We start from the raw sequence: 21,580 nt of genomic DNA on the forward strand, positions 1-21,580 counted from the left end.
AAAAGGGAAACATGGGTGAGGGAATCTGGGGAACAGTACATTTTCTTTTCTTTTTGGCTTTTTAGGACTGCACCTGCAACAAATGGAGGTTCCCAGAATAGGGGTCGAACTGGAGCTGTAGCCACTAGCCCACGCCACAGCCACAGCAACGCAGGATCCTTAACCCACTGAGCGAGGCCAGGGATTGAACCTGCGTCCTCATGGATGCTAGTCAGATTCGTTTCTGCTGAGCCATGACGGGAACTCCGGAATAGTATATTTCTTAAATCTTCTAGAACTAGTTTACTCTTTGTATGCACAGTTAAAAAAGAACAGAAAATTACTTAAGAAGGGGTCATATGAAGACTGATTTCCCATCATTCTCTTTTGAAAAACTTATCTTTGAGTTATAACTTATATGAAATAAATTGCACATTGGTTTTTGTTTGATGAGTTTTTTTTTTTTTTTTGAAGAAAGAAATGGAAAATTTTATTCAAGCCAGGCTGAGGATTATAACCCAGAAACAGCCTCTCAGAGACTCTGAGAACTGTTCTACATGTTAGAGGTCAGATTTATCTTTGATGGGTTTTGATAAATATATGCACACATCCGTGTAACCACAACCTCAATCTCTTTCCCTCCAGGTGGAACTTACTTTTTTCACCGAAAAAGCACAAAATGGAGGATGTGGCCTGCATGTAGAGGTCACAAAAATAGCTATCTTTAAATCCCAGAGTTAAACTCTGTACAGTGAGAGGCTTACACCATGAGACGTGTCATCCGATTGGGTTGGGTTCCTGTCTCCTATCTCACAATCCAATGCCTATGCTCGCTCACAAAGCAGACTGGTCAGGAGAGTTGCTCTTGTTATTTAAATTGTTATTTTTCCATCTCAAACCCAAATATGCTACTCTTTGCTCTTTGTAGATTCTCTCACTGATTTTCTACCCCCATGATCATGAACATTTGGGCTTTACAAAAAATACCACATCTAGAGAAATGAATATAAGCATGTAACCAAGGAAGAAAAAGCTGATACTCAAAATATAATGAAATGTCCTTTTAATTAAAGGAGTTATAATAGTCAATATCCCATATTGGTCTGTAAAAACTATTCTTCACAAATATGCAAGAACAGGAGTTCCTGTTGTGACTCAGTGGGTTAAGGATCCAATGTTGTCTCTGTGAGGATGTGAGTTCGATCCCTGTTCTCACTCAGTGGGTTAAGGATCCGACATTGCTGAGATGCAGCTCAGATCTGGTGTTGCCATGGCTGTGGCATAGGCCAGCAGGGCAGTTCCAACTCAACCCCTAGCCCAGGAACTTCTATATGCCACGGGTGCAGCCATAAAAAGGAAAAAAAACTTCCACAAATATGCAAGAATATATGAGAACGTAATACAAGTGAAAGGATTTCAATGATGCTCTGAAAACAAAGTAATGCTGGTGAGAAGAGTTTCCAAAAGAAGCAAGGGTTGTAGTTCCAGGAGGAAGATTCTAGCCTGGGATTCCCACCCTAGAAACCACATTTCCCCTCCTTGGTATAAGGATATGGTAGTTCCCCACTCTGAAGCTTCCAGAAGCTTCAGCCCTGATTCTACAGTAAAAGAACACATGCTTACTACTTTATTGCACCTCACTGCCAGCCATGGGACCTATTGTCATAATAGACTTCAGGAAGTAGAAGTGATAAATGAGATTTATCTTGAGTTACTCAAGGAATTTATGGATTTATGAAAATAAATCTCAGTTTATAAAAGCTGTGAGAAGCTTTACACACTTTGAGGTTTCCCCCTGGATCTCACGAAGCTGTCTGAACAATACTGAACTAGACTAAAGAAGTCAGATGGTCTTGGAAGAAAAATCACACAAGCAGTCGTGCCTGACACATAGTTGGTACAGAGAGGTTTTCTTGTAGGACTGTCTAGAGCTGTCATAACTACCCCTGTGATGCCACCTAGTCACTAGGAAATCTCATCCACTCAATGTGCTCCGGACTTGAGCAGCTGCCCACCTACAGCCCCTTCCTATTGTCATCCCAGGGCTCAGGTGGCTGGTTACCTGACATTGTGGGGTTGCTTGTCACAGGACAGCACAGTGCTTGCAATGGATTGCTGCAGGTGCTGTCGCTGCTTCCTCAGGATCTGCTGGAAATCATCTTCCAGGGTCTGCACTACGTAACGCAGAAAAAGGACACGCCCAGGCAGATTTTGTCCCTGGGGGAGAGAAAATGAGAAGTATGGCCTCTCAATCTCGATGGGTGATGGTGAGCATTGTGCTCTCATAAATACTAAGTCAAGGGAAGACCTTGAGTCAACATGTGTGTCTATCTAAAAGAGAGTCTTCTGGGAAAGAGCAGGCAGTCTAGGTCATACAAAAGAGGGCAAGTAGGGCAAGCCTCGAGCTTGAAAAGTCAGCCTCTATCGCTGAACCTGTCAGTCTTAGGATAAACCCCAAACTGTGGATATCTGAACAGAGAGACAGAAAAATGACTCTGCCAAGCTGCTAAATCAAGCAACCATGGTGCCTACCTCACTGCTAAACTTGAAGTAATATGAGCAGATGCACATCCTCATTACTTAAGCAAGACTGACCTGAGTTTTCTGTTACAGGTGAAATGATCCTACCTGTTGAAGCCAAACTGATGCACGTAGCAAGCATGGGTTTTAGCGGCACACAGACTTTTTTTCTTTCTGTTGGTTTGAAACTCAGCTCCATCCCTTATTTAAGTCAACCCTGAGTCTCAGTGTCCTGGTGATTTATGTGGTGATAACACTAACCTTACCAAAGCCATTGTATGTGCCTGTCACACAGCAGGCAGGCAGGCAGGATTTGTTGGTTTCCCTTTAATGATAATTCTGGACTTCTGTCCTTGTGCTATTTGTTTTCTATAGATTGTCCTTACAGGGTTTTTGTTTTGTTTTGTTTTGTTTTGTTTTTGTCCTTCATGTCCTGCATTACTGCCTTTTGTCTTTAGCTGATTTTTTGTAGTGAAGTGTTTACATTCCTTTCTCATTTCCCTTTGCGTATATTCTATAGCTGTTGTCTTTGTGGTTACCAGGGGGATTATATTTAATACTCTAAAATTATAATACTCTAATTTCAATTTATACCAGCTTAACTTCAATGACATACAACAACTCCGCTCCTTTACAGCTCATTCTTTTCGGTTGCCGATGTCACAGAACTACATCTTTATATATTGCATGCCTCCAGATAAACATTTTGTCTTATCTTATTGCCACATCCACAACACATGGAAGTTCCCAGGCTAGGGGTCAAATAGGAACTGCAGCTGCCAGGCTACACCACAGCTACAGCAACACCAGATCTGCGCTGTATCTGGGTTTTAGCGGCACACTGCAGCTTGTGGCGACGCCAGATCCTTAACCCACTGATCGAGGCCAGGGATTGAATCCACATCCTCATGGACACTATGTCGGGTTTTTAATCCACTGAGCCACAATGGGAACTCCATAATTATTTTAAATGCATTAGTCTCTTAAATTATGTAGAAAAAAATGTGGAGTTACAAAGTTATAGTAATACTAGCTTTCAGATTAACAATTAAAAATGTTTTAGTCACTTAAATTACATAGCAAACCAATGTGGAGTTACAAACCCCATTGTTACAATAATAGCTTTTATAACTGCCCATGTATCTTTATTGACATCTTTATTTCTTCATATAGCTTCAAGTTACCGTTGAGGGTTTGATTTTACCCTGCAAGACTCCCCTCGGCATTTCTTGCTGGGTAGGGCTAGTGGTAATGAATTCCCTCAGCTTTTGTTTATCTGGGAATGCCTTTATTTCTCCCTCATTTTCACTTTATTGAAGTATGGTTGATTTTTAAGATATATACTTTTTCAGATTCTTTCCCCAAATAGGTTATTATAAAATACTGAGTATAGTTTCCTATGCTTACAGTAGGTCCTTATTAGTTATCTATTTTATATAGTAGTAATGTGTATATAATACTCCCCAATTCCTAAGCTATGATGTCTCTTCATGTTCACTGATTTTTTTCTCCTGCCTGATTAAGACTGCTGTTGAACCCCTCTAGTGAATTTTTTTAAAAGCAGTTATTATATTTTTCAGCCCCAGAATGTGTTTGATTATTTTCTACGGTTTTTTGGTTTAATATTCTCATTTTGTTTAGGCATCATTTTCCTACTTCATTCTGTTGCCTATCTATGTTCTCTTTCAACTGCTTGAGCATCTTTAAGATAGTTTTCTGAAATTCTTTATCAGAACGTTGAGAGATTTATCTTTCTTTAGGGTCAGTTTCTGGAGCTTGATTTCATTCCTTTGATTGGGCCACATTTCTGTTTCTTTTTACGCTTCGTAATCTTCTTTTCAGATTTAAACATTTGAAAAAACAACCACCTTTCCCAGGCTTTATCCACTGAGTTCATGTAGGGCAAGACCTTCACCAATCAGCCTGGCTAGAGGTTCTGCTACCTCTCAGACCTTTTCTGGGGATGTGTTTTCTCTGAGCTTGTGTGAGCGCTTCTATCTGTCTCAATCTCCTAAGTGGTTTGCCCATATTTCTTCTCAAGAGCCCACGGTGTCTTACTCCACCAGTTCTTATTTGTGGAACTACATACTCTCTGCAGTGCTAAAATGCTGCAGTGCTCACTTCTCTTTTCGGCCTGAAGACATGCTACTGTTTACAACAGTGCTCTGAGTCAGGTGAGACAGAAACTATTCCCTTAATTAGCCAGAACACTGGACTCGACATCCACTCTTCTGTTTCTATCCCGAGGGAGAGACCAGGGTATGGGAGAGTTCCATGCATACTGTGCTATGTTGGGCGGGGGGCAGGGTACAGGCACACAAAATACCACAAAACCTTCCTACTCCTTTCAATGGTGTCCCTTCTTGGTTATGCATTGTCTAGGTCCTGTAGCTTCTCAACTGATGTCTAGAGTTTTCACACAAGTATTCTGGTCCACACATTGTTGTTAACTCGGTGTCTCCACTGGGGAATGAGGGTCTGGAGCTTTCTTGTCTACCGTCTTGGTGATCTTCTCAGATCATTGTTTCTTTCTTTTTAAAAAAAAATTTTTTTATTGAAGTATAGTTGATTTACCAGATCATCTTCTCTTAAAGCCCTGTGTTATTTTGCTCCAATCTGGAATGACTGCTCTCTAGGTCAGCTATTTGCGGTTATCTCAGGGCTTCTCTTTTGTACTCTTCTAGATTAGACTTAGTGCTCCCTGGATCCTGTGCCTCCTTTTTTGATTCTTCTCCTATTCTTTGGATGCATATCTTCAAGTAACCTAAGAAATGGAGTGTGTGTGGTTATTTTTTCAAGTTTGTACATGTCTGTAAATGTCTTTATTCTGCCTTCATTCTTGACTAATAGTTTGGCTGAGTACAGAATTCTAAGTCAACAATAACTCAATCCATCCAACTGCTTTTGAGTGAGCAGACAGAAAGGTGGCAATTAAATTTAGGGATCTCTAAAGGTCAGAATGCAGAGGTTTTTTTTCTGGAACACAAACTCTACACTAGCTACTTTCGTGTATGACAGATGGCTCATTCAATCTCTTTAGACAACGAATCCTCTGATTTATTTTTGCCTGAAGGATAGGTAACCTGACAATCGAACTTTCTATACTCAAAAATGGAGAGGTTGTCAGTTCCATCTACAAGCTTACAACAAATTTACAGTTGATATCCTACTCCAATCTTCTTATATATGGTGTTTCTGAGTCTAAAACTTCTCTACCTAAAGGGCAGATTTCTTCTCTCTTTGGCTACAGCCCTTCCTCATGTGTTCTAGTCTGTAGCTCTCTCTTCCTAGCTTCATCAGTCATCAGGCTTACATTTCCGTTAGCTCTTCAATCTTCATTCAAATCTACTGTTTTTGCCCTTATTTTCAGTGCCATGGGTTTATAACTTTTCCTATTCATTTACTGTTACTTTATTTATTTATTTATTTTGGTCTTTCTGTCTTTTTAGGGCCGCACTCGTGGCATGTGGAGGTTCCCAGGCTGGGGGTCCAATCGAAGCTGTAACCAGCCTACGCCAGGGCCACAGCAACTCGGGATCCGAGATGCATGTCTGCGACCTACACCACAGCTCACGGCAACACTAGATCCTTAACCCACTGAGTGAGGCCAGGGATCAAACCTGCGTCCTCATGGATAGCAATCAGGTTTGTTAACCGCTGAACCAGGACAGGAACTCCCATTTACTGTTACTTTCAATGAGATCTCAAGGAGAGTGATAAGTGAGTGTATTCAACCTTGAATTGGAAGATAGCACATACCATTTCAATAGGAATGTTTTGGTCAGGGTAGGGGGGTAGTAAAAGGAAGGAATAATGGTAAAGTTTTTATCACCAGATTTACTGTCATTTTTGTTTCAAGTTAAAACATCCACTGCAAAAGAGTCACACTGGCAATTGTTATGGTACCTCTTCTTCCATGACATATGCTAGCAGCTTCCAGTCCCACTCCACCGTCTTGGCATTAGCTGGATGTAGCCTGAAAGTCCAACGAGATCAATTAGAATTCTGGGGAGTTTAGTGTTAGAAGGGATGGGACCTAGAAGACGACAGAAGTAAGAAGCTTCCTCTTATCCTCAGTGCTCTTGCCCACCCTCTGAAACAATACCATGTCACCTGAGGGTAGTGGAACATCATTTTTTTTTTTTTTTTTTTTTGCTACCCAGTATCCACTTCTCTTTTGGGAGACATTAGTACCACTGGCTTTACCCATTAGGACCCTGGCATGAAGACTGCGAATCATGTTGAGCTAATCATGATATTTTACCCCTCAGTTCTGACTCTAAGAGGGACTCATGTCTTATGCCAGTTAAAACCTCAAGACTCAATTTCAGAACTCTTGTGTCCTTATAAAGGAAGTGGACTCTCTCTTGCACTAAGAGTGTTCTAAAAGCTAGAGGCTGAGGCTACCATATGAAGCCTAAAAACAGAAACATAGTAGAGTTGAAAAATGGATCCTGGAGTTCCCGTCATGGTGCAGTGGAAATGAATCTGACTAGGAACCATGAAGTTGTGGGTTCGATCCCTGGCCTTGCTCAGTGGGTCAAGGATGTGATGTTGCCATGAGCTGTGGTGTAGGTCGCGGACGAGGCTCCAATCTGGTGTTGCTGTGGCTGTGGCATAGGCTAGTAGCTGTAGCTCTAATTAGACCCCTAGTGTGGGTACCTCCATATGCTGTGGGTGTGGCCCTAAAAAAAAAACAAAAGAAAAAAAATTTTTTTAATTTAAAAAAGAAAAATGGATTCTGGCAACTATTTTTGAGCTAAATTAAGTCATATCTTATTCCTAGGTTTCTAGTAACATTAAGTCATGGAATTCTCTTTTACCACCTGCTAAAAGAGAATTTAACAGCTGGTAAAAGAGAAATTTCAAGCCAGTTTGGATCAAGTTTCTTGTCACTTGCAATCCAAATACTAATATACTAAGTCACCCTCTCTAAGGGTTAGCCAAATAAGGCTTAGGCAAGAGAATGTTGTGCCCGGAGTCCAGGTTCCCTGGAAGATTTGCCAACAGCTAAGGTTCATACTGTTGAATTTTCATGAGAAGCATGTAGGCCTCCTTTAGGACATCCACAGTCTCGGAGCCACTGAGCAGGATTTTCTGGATGATGTGAGCCACAATTTCTCTGGGTGGATAATGCTGAGGTGACACAAAGTCCATCAAAAACTGCACGGTCCCCAGGGGAAAATTTTCTTCAATGGTGTTTGTTACCATCCTTAGTCTTCGATGAGGGATAGGTTCTAATTTTTGACCCTTGCTCTATAGAGATAAAAATAAATAAATTAGGATGGGATTCTACAGAATAAAAGCAAAAGGTTTTGGAACAAGTTGAAGACAGCAAAACTTTCCATGCATTTGAAATATTCATAATTAAAAAAAGAGAGACAGGAAAACCTTATCTAAAAACCCTTCTAGGAGTTCCTGCTGTGGCGCAGTGGAAATGAATCCGACTAGTATCCATGAGGACATGGGTTCAATCCCTGGCCTCGCTCAGTTGGTTAAGCATCTGGCGTTGCCATGAGCTGTGATGTAGGTCACAGACAAGGCTTGGATGCCAAGTTGCTGTGGCTGTGGCGTATGCTAGCAGCTGCAGCTCCAATTAGACCCCTAGCCTGGGAAATTCCATATGCTGCACCTTCAGCCCTAAAAAGCAAAAAAATAAATGAAAAATAAAAGATAAATAAAAACACCTCTAATGACATGGGAAAATGCTTATATTAAATTAACAAATAGGAATTCAAAGTTCTACATATACATGATTTCATCTGTATTAAAATACAGCATAGAAAGTACAACATATATAAATTATTTTGATGCCCATATCCTTAAGGGGAACCAGTATTTATAGGGCACTTTTTTTTTATTAAAATATAGTTGATTTACCATGTTGTGCCAATTTCTGGAGGAGAAGGTTCAAGATGGCAGAGGAGTAAGAAGTCACGCTCACCTTCTCCCACAAACACATCAAAAAACTACATCTACATGTCGAATGAGTAGCACAGAACATCTACTAAACACGGGCAGAAGAACTTAAACCTCTAATTTCTGTACAGCAATGTTACCCAGTCATACATATATATATTCTTTTTCTCATATTATATTCCATCATGTTCTATCCCAGGAGACTGGATATAGTTCCCTGTGCTGTATGGTAGGACCTCATTGCTTATCCATTCAAAATGTAATAGTCTGCATCTAGTAACATCAACCTCTCCCTCCCCCTTCGCAAACGGAAGTCTATTCTATAGAGCACTTCTACAGGCCCTTAAAGGTGGCATTGTGCTTTTCTGTGTTTACCTTTAAGCCACACAACACCATGATATGGGTGTTAGGACTTATTTTAGAGCTAAACAAAAACATACTCAGAGAGTTAAGTCCAGTGGCTAGTAAGCAGCGGCATGGAGAACAGCTAAGAAATTCTTGGGGGGATTTCCTGTCACAGACAGGAAATTATATTCAATATCTGGTAATAACTGATAATGGAATATAATCTGAAAACTAACTGAATCACTTTGCTATACACCTGAAAGTAACACAATAGTATAAATTGACTATATTTCAATTAAAAATACTATAGCCATCCTAGTGGATGTAAAGTGGTATTATCCCATTATGATTTTGATTTGCATTTTCCTAATGAAGAATGGGTATAGCTCAGTGGTAGAGCAATTAACTGCATTTCCCTAATGACTAAGGATACTGAACATTTTGGAGAAATGACTACTCAAATCTTTTGCCCATGACTAATATAATATTGTAAATCAACTATACTTCAATAAAAAATAATGTGAAATTGACCCCAAACTCCAACAAACTTAAATAGAATAGAAAATACAGTGCATCACATGAAAAAAAAAAAAAAAAACCCCAACAAAACAAAAAACAGTTCTGGGCTGGGGGGAGGGGCACAGATGGACGACTTAGTGAAGAAGTACTTATGAAAAGCCCAAAAGTAATCAGAAGAGACAGAAAAGACTTACAGATGTATCCTAGATAGTGGAGGTTCTTTAAGAAGCTAAGAAATAAAGATGAAGAAGAAAATCCACTCTGTGAGGCCTAATTGCCACCTTGTAATCTGAGCTATGTGTACACAGAAGGTGATCTGCACCTAGTGATGGCTTCTCTAGTTGTGTAGCATCTATAAAGCACTACGGCCTTGACTAGGGAAACACAAACTTTTTCAAGTCCGCCAAGTGCTCTTGATAGTGGAATGGTGTATCACCAACCTGAGGCAAACCCACCAGAAAAAAGAGAATGAGCTAGTGTTGGGAAGAGTCATTCAGAAAGAAGAATCATAAAATCTATTACAAGATAGGGAGTTCCCGTTGTGGCGCAGTGGTTAACGAATCCGACTAGGAACCATGAGGTTGCGGGTTCGGTCCCTGCCCTTGCTCAGTGGGTTAACGATCCAGCATTGCCGTGAGCTGTGGTGTAGGGTGCAGACACGGCTTGGATCCTGCGTTGCTGTGGTTCTGGCGTAGGCCGGTGGCTACAGCTCCAATTAGACCCCTAGCCTGGGAACCTCCATATGCCACGGGAGCGGCCCAAGAAATAGCAAAAAGCCAAAAAAAAAAAAATCTATTACAAGATAGAATGATTAATATGAAAGGAAAAAAATTCACTCTCCAAGGCCAAGTCAATGTGGATGCCTGACACTGGCTAAGGTGGATCACTGATTGCTCCAAAAGGAGACTGTACCTTTTGAATTCTTAAACTACTTCAAGCCAGTCTGCTTAATGTTGAGAATGTGGTTATGTATAATGGAAAAAGCTCATTTTGTGGGACTTAGCCACAATTCTTTTCCTTACACATCTGGTTTAGTTCATATAGATCAATGAAGATTAATAAGTAGCATTCCCATTAAAATCTTAAAATTTAGCTGGAGAAGGTGTGAAGAAAAGGGAGCCCTCCTACACTATTAGCGGGAATGTAAATTGGTATAGCCACTATGGAGAACAGTGTGGAGGCTGCTCAAAAAACCAAAAAGAGAACTACCATATGATCTAGCAATCTCACTCCTAGCCATGTATCTGGAAAAGACAAAAACTCCAACTTGAAAAGATACAGGCATCCCAATGTTCATAGTAGCACTACTCACAATAGTCAAGGCATGGAAACAACCCAAGTGCTCATCACGGATGATTGGTTTAAGAAGGTGTGGGGTGTGTGTGTGCGTGCGTGCGTGCGTGCATGCGTGTGTGTGTGTGTGTGTGTGTAAAATGGAAAATTACTCATCCATAAAAAGAATGAATTAATGCCATTTGCAGCAACATGAATGGACCTAGAGATTATTATACTAAGTCAGACAGGCAAAGACAAATATTATATGATAGCACTTTTATGTGGAATCTAAAAATTAATAAAATCTAGACACAAAACAGAAACAGACTCACCTAGAAAACAAATTTATGGTTACCAAAGGGGAAAGGAGGTGGAGAAGGATAAATTAGGAGTATGGGATTAACAGATACAAACTAATATACATAAAATAGGTAAGCAACAAGGACCTACTATGTAGAAGAGGAAACAAAACTCAATATCTTGTAATAAAAAAATCTGAAAAAAATACATAGCTGAGTCACTTTGCTGTACACCTGAAACTAACACAATATTGTAAATCAACTATGCTTCAAATAAAAACATTTTTTTAAGTTGAATTTTCTCCCCCAAAGTCAAAGAGTAATAATTTTGAAGGCTCTGAAAAGTCAAGAGTATTATTTCTGTAACACAGTAGCTATAACGAGGGCATCAGGAAGGGAAAGGCGTAGCAATTGAAGTATTTGATGAAGCCCTATGATGAGCCAGGCACTCTAACAGGCACTTTGCACATTATCTCATTTAATTACACTGTAAGGTATGTTCTTATCCCCATTTTATAGATTGGGAAAGTGACTTCTCCACTACCAGTTTTTAAGTGTAGGGCTGAAATCTGAACCCAGATCTGATTCCACATTGAATGGTTCCACAAGTGGGAGAAAGAGAAAAATGTCAAACTCAACTGGGCCTGTTCTCTTGTGCATGGACTCCTTACAGCACACTAACCCTATGCCAGGCCTACACGAAGCACACCTAATCCCCAAGGGAGACATGTCAGCTCACCTCTCTCGTGTCTTTATCTGGTATTAGTGTCTGGAAGAAGAGGTGGTGCACCGGAGGTCGTAAGAAGTACTTCAACCTATGCAGGCACGGTCTGTTGTACAACCCACCTTGTGGTGTTCGCACTTGCACCTGGGTAGACCCGGGGTTGACAGGCTCTGACAGTAACGTCTCTTTTCTGGTTGGAGTTTCTGTGACTGAGAGCCAAGGAATTTTCTCTAAGGAAGTTTCAAACTGTGGAGACTGTGGGCTGGGAGAGCAGCTTGGAGAGGATGGGGCTGAGACTTCCATAGGCGTGTCATGGCTCTGCACATCATTTTGGGGTGAGTCAGGCCTGATTCGTGGTAAACGAGGCAAGTCTCTAAGTGTGTGTGGCATGTCTTCCGGTGAGCCTGGCACGTCTCCAGGTGAGCGGAGCACATCTCCTGACAAGTGTGGGACTTCCCTAGGTGAATGCGGTACACTTCCTGGTGACTGTGGCATGTCTCTTGGTGACTGTGGTATGTCTTCTGGTGACTGTGGCACATCTGCTGGTGACTGTGGTATGTCTCTTGATGACTTTGGCATGTCTACCAATGACTGTGGCACATCTGGTGATGGTGGCAGGTCTCCCAGGGACTGTGGCATGTCTTGTAGGTATGCCACATTTTGTGGATATGATATGTTTTGAGGTGGGCCTGGTACACCTTGAGGCAGGCCCAGTGAGTCTTGAGGTGGGCTTGGTGAGAGTTGAGAATGCCATGGTGAGTCTTGAGGTGGACTTGGCATATTCCGCTGAGGGCATGGCACATTTTGAGGACACAGACCATCTTGAGGAGGGCATGGTACATCTTGAGGGGGGCATGGCACTTCTTGAGGAGGGTATGGCACTTCTTGAGGAAGGTGAGGCAAGGTTTGTAGCTGGCACTGCACGGTTTGTGATGGGCATGACAAGGCTCGTGGTGGGCATGAGGAGGCTCGCGGTGGACATGGAGAGGCTCGTAGTGGGCACGGCAAGGCTCGCAGTGGGCAGGGCAAGGCTTGCGGTGGGCAAGGCACATCTTGCTGTGGGCATGGAAAGGGTGCCCTCTGATTGCTGCTGCTACCGTTATTGCTCATTGGGGAGAGGGAGTGAACATCTGAAGAGAGCTGCAGGCTTGCAAAGAAGCTGAGGTCACCTTTGAATACGGATGAACTACAATTCGGCTCTGCTGGATAAAGAGAGTCCCCACTGAGGGAAGTAGGAGGTTGGGGACCTTCAAATGTGGTTTCTTCCAAAAGGTCCAGATCCACAGGATCACTGTTAATGATTCTCCGAGCTGCAGGCCGAGAGCTTCTGTCTACCCGCCCTTCCATCATCTCTTTGCTGGAAAGGCTGGCACATGTTTGAAGACTGGCCGGCTCCTTCTGGGAAGGAGCGACAGGTTCTAGAGTCAAGTCAAGAGTGGCAATAGGTCTGTTTTCTTCCTCAGATCTTGTCAGGTCAATCACACAGAGTCCACTGCGATCCTTTGCCCTTGGTCTGGTTTCTCTAGTTAAGTCAATGAAATCCTGTTGAAGGATTGTGAGAAGATAAGAGGTCAAGTACGGATCTTAGCTTTTTCTAAGAGGGCTGAAATCTTAGCTTTTAAGGATACATAGTTTACCTTTTCACTTCACTAACAATTTACATATTTTGTATAATGTAAGCATAAGTTTGTTTCCTTTGGTCACAATTTTGCTACTGTCAAAGCTGTCCATTTCTGTACCTTCTTAAATTATCCAACGGCCATAAGCACATAATCGAGGGCACAGGGGGAAATGCTTTGTGATCCAAGAGGGACAGGGGAGTAGTAGGAAGGATTTTGACCTTAAGTCAAAGTGAAAAGCAACCTTTGGAAAAGCAGATACACAGGATAAACAACAGAAGATACAACAGAAGCTAAATAAGGGAAGCTAATAAAAGAGAATCTACTTTGTGCCAAGAAAATGTTGAGTGCCTTCACCTATGTTTAATTTTTATAAAGACCCTATCAAGAAGGCACTATCATTTCCATTACACAGGTGGGGAAACTAGAGTTCAGAGGGCTTAGGTTATGTACCTGTGGATTATATAGCTATGTAGCAGAGACAGACAGTCAAACCCAGGTTTTCTTCTTTCTCTGTTAGGACCTAAGAATGTACAACTTCATTCAATGTATAGTCAGCCCACAGTCAGATATAGAAGACAATACAGTAAGGGGTTATAAAACTAACAAGTATAAGTCTCAGCCTACATAAATTTAAAACTAAAAGCTTTCCTATCTTTACCCCCATTCTTTGGCAAAATGATTAGGCAGTTCACAAAGCCTGAGGATGCCAGTCAGAGGTACTGTAAACAACCTCTGTGTCATGAATAAGGAGCAAAATTGTTCTATCTCTCAGGTGTCTCCTCATTTTGTTGGGTACCGCAGCCATTGGTATATTAGGTGCCAACTGCTGGGCTAGCAATGCTGTTGCAGCTACCATGCTTATTTCTTTTAATAGATGTGAAGGTCACCACTGCCAATGGCATCAAAGCAGGGCAGAAGATTCTGGGTGGGTCAAGAGAGAAGTAGGCATGCACCTCATCCTGGAACAGGAACTGTGTGGTGAAACCTAATGCCTCATTCTTCGGAAGCAGCCACACAGCGTCAATGCCTCTCTACTGCTAGCTGAACTCAACAGAAATAGCTGCAAGGCCACAGAGGGTCTGAATTCAAGTCCTCTTCCATTGCCAACTCCTAAAATGTAACATCACCATGTCTCCCTCTCTTATAATCCACCATATGAGCTACAGGATAAAGGACAAATATCTTAGTAAGACTCATAAAGTCCTTCATAATTCAGCCTCTTCTTGACTACTCTTCCTCCTAATGTGATCAAATCACACAGAACCATGTCAGATCCCCAACTGTGCATGCTTTCTCAGGTATTTTTATCTTTATGTTTGCTGATGTTTTTTCTTTTGCCTGGAATGACTATTATCCCTTTGTTTGGATGTTTATTGTCTTTTAAGACCCAGCATAGACATCACTATGTGAAATTCTTCCAGATCACTTCACATCCCAGATTAAATTATTTGTTACTCCCCTCATATCCCCACTGCATCTATACAAACCTCTTCCTTAATCCCAAAGGTTTTAATGTTTTAAAATGATATTGAAAATGGAAATTTTTTTGACATTTTTCAATTACTTATTGCTAGTATATGAATACTACTGATTTATGTATATTATCCCTGTATCTTCTGACTTTGCTAAATTTCACTTATTAGTTCAAGTAACTTCTTCTTGTAGATTCCTTAGGGTTTTCCATATAAGAACTCATGTCATCTGCAAATAAAAGTTTTACTTCTTTGCATGACTTTTCTTTTTCTTTACTATTATAATGGCTAAGGATCCAGTATAATTCTCAACAGAAATGCTGAAAGCAGATACATGAGACTTTCATCAAGTATAATGTTAGCTGTATGGTTTTCATAGATGCCCCAGTATCAGTTTGAGAAACTTTCCTTTCGTTTCCTTCTTTTGTTGGAGTTTTACTTGGGAATGGATGTTAAATATTGTCAAATGATTTTTCTGCACCTATTGAGATATCTTATGATTTTCCTTTGCCCTATTATTATCAAAACTTTTATTCACTGGAGTTCCTGTTGTAGCACAGCGGAAATGAATCTGACTATCCATGAGGATGTGGGTTTGATCCCTGGCTCAGTGGGTAAGGATCCAATGTCGCTGTGAGCTGTGGTATAGGTTGCAGATGTGGCTTGGATCCCGTGCGGCTGTGGCTGTGGTGTAGGCCGGCAGCTGCAGCTCCCATAGGACCCCTAGCCTGGGAACTTCCATATGTTGCACATTCGGACTTGAAAAAAAAATTTTTTTTTATTCACCAATTTTCTAATGTTGAATCAATCCTGGGGGAAACTCCACTTGGTTATGATGTACTATACCTTTTCTATATTGTTTGGTTTAATATGTCAATATTTTGTTAAAAATTCATTCATATTCATTCATATTCATGAGGGATATTAGTTTGTAATTTTCTGTTCTTGTAATTGCTTTTACTGCTTTTGTTATCATAATAAAGCTAGCCTTTAAAAATGAATTGAGAACTATTCCTAGCCCCTCTATTTAGGTTGTGTTGGACTGGTACTATATATTCCTTCAACGTTTATAAAAGTCACCAGTGAAGCTGTGTGGGTCTGAAATTTGCTTTGTAGTTAAAATTTAGTAGACATACTAACATTTTCTATTCCTTCATGTGTGTTGTGACTTGTGGAATATGTCTGTTTCATCTAAATTGTCAAATTTATTAGCACAAAGTTATTCACAACAGTCCATTATCATCTTTCAAGTCTATACTCTGTATAGATTTGTTCCCAATTCTTTTTTTTCCCCAATATTGATAACTTACATCCTTTGCATTTTTTTCTCTGATCAGTCTGGCTAGAAACTTATCAATTTTATTGATCTTTCTAAAGTGACAGGTGTTTCATCTGTCTTTTGTTTCATTTATTTTTATTGTTATAATCATATCCTTTCTTCTACTTACAGTGGATTTAATTTGTCCTTCTTTCTCTATCTTCTTAAAGTGAAGCTTAGACACTTGATTTTTGAGATCTTTCTTTTCTGGCATTAGCACCTAAAGCTAAAAATTTGCCTGTAAATATGCTTTGGCTTCATCTCACAGTTTTTAATATAGTCATCTTATTATCATGTATTTCAAGCTTACTTTCATTATGATCAGAAAACAAACCCTGTAAGACTTCAAGCTTTTGAAATACATTGAGACTTGTTTTATGCCCTAACACACGGCCCACTTGCTGAATGCTCCTTGTACACTTGAAAAAAAAAAGTTCATTATGCAGTTGTTGGATATAAAAGCCAATTAGATCATGATTGTTGATAGTAGCTTTCAGATCTTTGATTTCTTCACTTTCTAGGGGATCCAGTTGTGCTTTCAAGTACTGAGAGAAGTGTATTAAAGTATCCAGTTATGATTGTGGCTTCAACAATTTATCCCTTTACTTCAGTTAGTTTTTGCTTCATGTGTTTTGAAATTCCACTTATTAGATATTGTATAATTGTTATACCTTCTTAATGTATTAACCTATTTATCACTATGAAGGATTCTCTTAGTCTCCAGCAATTTTCCTTGTATTGATGTCTATTATTTTTTTCCTGGTATTAACATAGCCACTTTAAATTTCTTATGCTGTTTGCATGACATATTTCCATACTTTTATAATCCATGTGTTTGTGTCTTTTTTTTGGCTACACCTGCTGGACATGACAGTTCTTGGGCCAGGGGCTGAATCGGAGTTGCAGCTGTGACCAGCATGCTACAGCTGCGGCATTGCTGGATCCTTAACCCACTGTGCCATAGCAGGAACTCCTGTGACTTTGTATTTAAAGTGCATCTCCTACAGATAGCACGTAGTTGTTATTATTTTTTTGTCCAGTCTGACGACCTCTGCCTTTTGATTATGTTTTGATTCATTTATACTTGTTGATATATTTTCTATTATATCTACAATCATGCCATTTGTTTCCTACTTGTCATATCTACTCATTGTTCCTCTGTTCCTCCTTTCCTGCCTCCCTTTGAATTAATCACATATATTTTTTGGAGTTCCATTTTAATTTCCCTGTTGGTTTTCTAGCTATACTTTAATATATTTTTAGTGGTTGCTCTTATGATTATATATGCAAACTCAACTTCTGAGGGCATAATTTTTATGATTTCAATTTTTAAAACATTTTAAAGGAGGCTCCAACCAAGACAGCAGAGTCTTAAGATATGGAACTCACTTCCTCCCACAAATACATCAGAAATAAATCTACAAATTCTCATAGAACACCTACTGAACACTAGCAGAAGACCTCAAACATCTGAAAGGACAAAAAAGATCTCCATGTAACCAGGTAGGATAGAAGGAAAAAAATAAAAAAAGATGAAGCAGGACAGTATGCATGCCCCTGGGAAGAACCTCATTGTTGAGAAGATCAGCCAGGTCAGAAAAGGAGCTTTAGAGGCAATACAGGCCTTCTTTAAGAAATAAGAAAAATATCAAATAAACAACCTAACCCACAACCTAAAAGAATTAGAAAAAGAAGAACAAAAAACCTAAAGTCAGCAGAAAGAAGGAGATAAAATAGATCAGAGAGGAAAGAAGTGAAATAGAGATTTTTTAAAAATAGAAAAAAAATAAATAAAACCAAGAGCTGTTTTTGAAAGGGTAAACAAAATTGACAAACCTCTGGCTGGGCTCACCAAGAAGAAAAGAGAGAAAACCCAAATAATCAAAATAAGAATGAAAAAGGAGAAATCACAACTGATACTACAGACATAGAAATAAGTCAAAAATATGACAACCTAGAAGAAATGGACAACTTTTTAGAAACATACAGCCCACTAAAACCAAATCAAGAAGAAATAGATAACTTGAACAGACCAATTACTAACAGTGAAATAGCATTTATAATAATAATAAAAAAAAACCTCTCTACAAACATATATATGTATGACTGGGTCACTTTGTTGTAGAGCAGAAATTGGCACAACATTGTAAATCAACTATATTTTACTAAAATAAAATGAAATAAAATTTCTTCCTCAGTTAAAAAAAAAAAAAAGGTCAGAATTTCTGTTGTGGCTCAGCAGTAGCAAACCTGACTAGTAACCATGAGGATGTGGGTTCAATCCCTGGCCTTGCTCAGTGGGTTAAGGATCTGGCATTGTCATGAGCTGTGGTGTAGGTCACAGACATGGCTTGGATCCTGCGTTACTGTGGCTATGGTGTAGACTGGCAGCTGCAGCTCCAATTCAACCTCTAGTCTGGGAGCTTCCATGTACCACAAGTGTGGCTCTAAGAAAAAAAAGAAAAAAAAAAAAAAAAAAAAAAAAAAAAGAGCCCAAAGGGTCAACGACCAGATGGCTTCACAGGGGAACTCTACCAAACATACAAAGAAGAATTTACACCAATCATTCTCACACTCTTCCAAAAGATTGAAGAGGAAGGACCACTCCTAAAGACATTCAGTTAAATCACTATCACCCTGATATCAAAACCAAAGACACTTCCAAAAAAGAAAATTACAGGCCAGTATCTTTGATCAATGTAGATGTAAAAATTCTCAACAAAATGTTATCAAACTGAATCCAACAACACAAAAAAGATCATATACCAAGACTAAGTTGGATTCATCCCAAGGTCACAAGGATGGTTCAACATACACATATCAATTAATGCGATACACCACATCAACAAAAGTAAAAACCCACATGATTAGAATTCCCACTGTGGTGTGGTGGGTTAAGGACTTGGCGTTGCTGCAGCTGTGATGCAGGTCACAGCTATGGCTCAGATTTGACTCCTGGCCCAGGAAATTCCACATGCCATGGGTGCAGCCCAAAAGCCCACCCACCAAAAAAACACATGATCATCTCAATAGATACAGAAAAGGCACTTGATAAAATTCAACATCCATTCTTTTTTTTTTTTTTTTTTTTTTTTTTTGTCTTTTTAGGGCCGCACCCACGGCATATGGAGGTTCTCAGGCTAGGGGTCCAATCAGAGCTACAGCTGCTGGCCTACACCACAGCCACAGCAACACTGGATCCAAGCCACATCTGCGACCTACACCACAGCTCATGGCAATACCAGATCCTTAACCCACTAAGTGAGGCCAGGAATTGAACCTGCAAACTCATGGTTCCTAGTTGGATTTGTTTCCGTGTGCCATGATGGGAACTCCTCAACATCCATTCTGGATAAAAACCCTTATGAAAGTGGATATAGAGGGGACATATCTCAACATAATAAAAGCTATTTATGAGAAAACCGCAGCCAATATAATACTTAATGATGAAAAGCTGAAAGCCTTCCCACTAAAATTTGGAAGAAGACAAGGATTGTCCATTCACACCAATTCTCTTCAATACAGTATTGAAGTCCAAGCAACAGCAATCAGACAGAAAAAGAAATAAAATGCATTCAAATTGGCAGGGAAAAGGCAAAATTGTCATTGTACATAGATGACATGATACTATACATAGAAAATCTTAAAGACTCCACACAAAAACCGCTAGAACTGATAAACAAATTCAACAACGTAGCAGGATACAAGATTAATATATAGAAATTGGTTGCATTTCTTTACACCAACAATGAAACATCAGAAAGGGAATGTAAACAAACAATCCCTTTTAAAATCACATTAAAATTACTTAGGAATAAACTTAACCAAGGAAGTGAAAGACCTATATGTTCAGAACTACTAAACATTAACAAAGGAAACTGAAGACGACTCAAAGATATGGAACGATATCCCATGCTCTTGGATTAGAAGAATTAATATTGTTAAAATGGCCATATTACCCAAAGTAATTACAGACTTAGTATAATTCCTACAAAATTACTCTAGACATTTTTCACAGAACTAGAACAAATTATCCTAAAATTTACATGGAATCATAAAAGACCCAGAATTGCCAAAGTAATCCTGAGGAAAACAAAGCAGGAGGAGGCATAACCCTCCCAGACTTCAGATAATAAGGCAAAGCTACAGTAATCAAAACAGTGTGGCATTAGCATCAAAAAAGACATATAGATCAATAGAACAGAAGAGAGAACCTAGAAATAAACCCAAATACCTATGAACAATTAATCTTCCACAAAGGAGGCAAGAATACACAATGAAGAAAAGACATCTCTTCAGCAAGTCGTGTTGGGAAAGTTGGACAGCCACATGTAGTTAGAACACACCCTCACACCATACACAAAAATAAACTCAAAATGGCTTAAGGACTTAAATATAAGATAAGATGGCATAAAACTCCCATAGGAGAACATAGGCAAAATATTCTCTGACATAAATTGTACCAATGTTTTCTTAGGTCACTCTCCCAAGAAAATATAAATAAAAGCAAAAATAAACAAATGAAACCTAATCAAACTTATAACTTTTTTTTTTTGTCTTTTTGCCTTTTCTAGGGCCGCACCCGCAGCATATGGGGGTTCCCAGGCTAGGGGTCTAGTCGGAGCTGTAGCCGCAGGCTTACACCAGAGCCACAGCAACGCGTGATCCAAGCTGTGTCTGTGACCTACACCACAGCTCACGGCAACGCCAGATCCTTAACCCACTGAGCAAGGCCAGGGATCGAACTTGCGACCTCATGGTTCCTAGTCGGATTCGTTAACCACTGCGCCATGACGGGAACTCCATCAAACTTACAACTTTTGCACAGCAAAGGAAACCATAAACAAAATGTGGTGTGTACATATGCATATATATATATATATATATATATATATATATATATATATATACACACACACACGCATGTGGTAGAATATTACTCAGCCATGAAAAAGAATGAAATAATGCCATTTGGTGCAATGTGGATGGGCCTAGAGATTATCATACTAAGCAAAGCAAGTCATAGAAAGAAAATACCATGTGATATCACATATATGGAATGTAAAATATGACACAAATCAACATATCTATGAAACAAAAACAGACTCACAGAGAGAAGAAGCTTGTGGTCACCAAGGGGGAGGAGGGATGGACTGAGAGTTCAGGATTAGCAGAGGCAAATTATTATACATAGGATGGATAAACAATAAGGTCCTACTATACAGCACAAAGATCTATAGTCAATATCCTGTGACAAACCGTAATAGAAAAGAATATGAAAAAGAATATATGTATAACTGAGTCACTTTGCTGTACAAGAGAAATTAACACAACATTATAAATTCAGCTATACTTCAATAAAATTTTAAAAATGTATAAGGTTTAATGACTTAAGATATGGACTATCTTGGTGAAAGTCCTATGTGTGACAGAACAGAATGTATATATTTCTTTGTTACTGGGTAGAGTGCCAACTATTTTTTAACAAATTTTTTAAAAAACAAATTAATTAAAGTTCATTTAGTGTTGTGTCAATTTCTGCTATACAGCATAGTGACCCAGTCATACATATATATACATTTTTTTCT

The 21,580-nt window shown here is 39.6% G+C and overlaps 1 protein-coding gene across 1 annotated transcript in view; it reads right to left on the reverse strand.

The window, feature by feature from the left end:
* SIMC1 (SUMO interacting motifs containing 1) overlaps positions 1 to 21,580 on the reverse strand; it is a 74,061-nt gene that overhangs the window by 31,878 nt on the left and 20,603 nt on the right. The window contains exons 2-5 of the mRNA XM_005661476.4: positions 11,596 to 13,122; positions 7,523 to 7,755; positions 6,406 to 6,475; positions 2,042 to 2,196 (exon numbers count right to left, since the gene is read on the reverse strand). Of these exons, the coding sequence (XP_005661533.2) occupies positions 2,042 to 2,196; positions 6,406 to 6,475; positions 7,523 to 7,755; positions 11,596 to 13,122 (1,985 nt within the window). The remainder of the gene's footprint in view (positions 1 to 2,041; positions 2,197 to 6,405; positions 6,476 to 7,522; positions 7,756 to 11,595; positions 13,123 to 21,580) is intronic.

Source organism: Sus scrofa, chromosome 2 (genome assembly GCF_054392235.1).
Source record: "Sus scrofa isolate SSC_HxYL_T2T_F1_AM1 chromosome 2, Sscrofa_HxYL_maternal_Yorkshire_Landrace_v2.0, whole genome shotgun sequence".
In the NCBI taxonomy this organism is placed as follows: Eukaryota; Metazoa; Chordata; class Mammalia; order Artiodactyla; family Suidae; genus Sus; species Sus scrofa.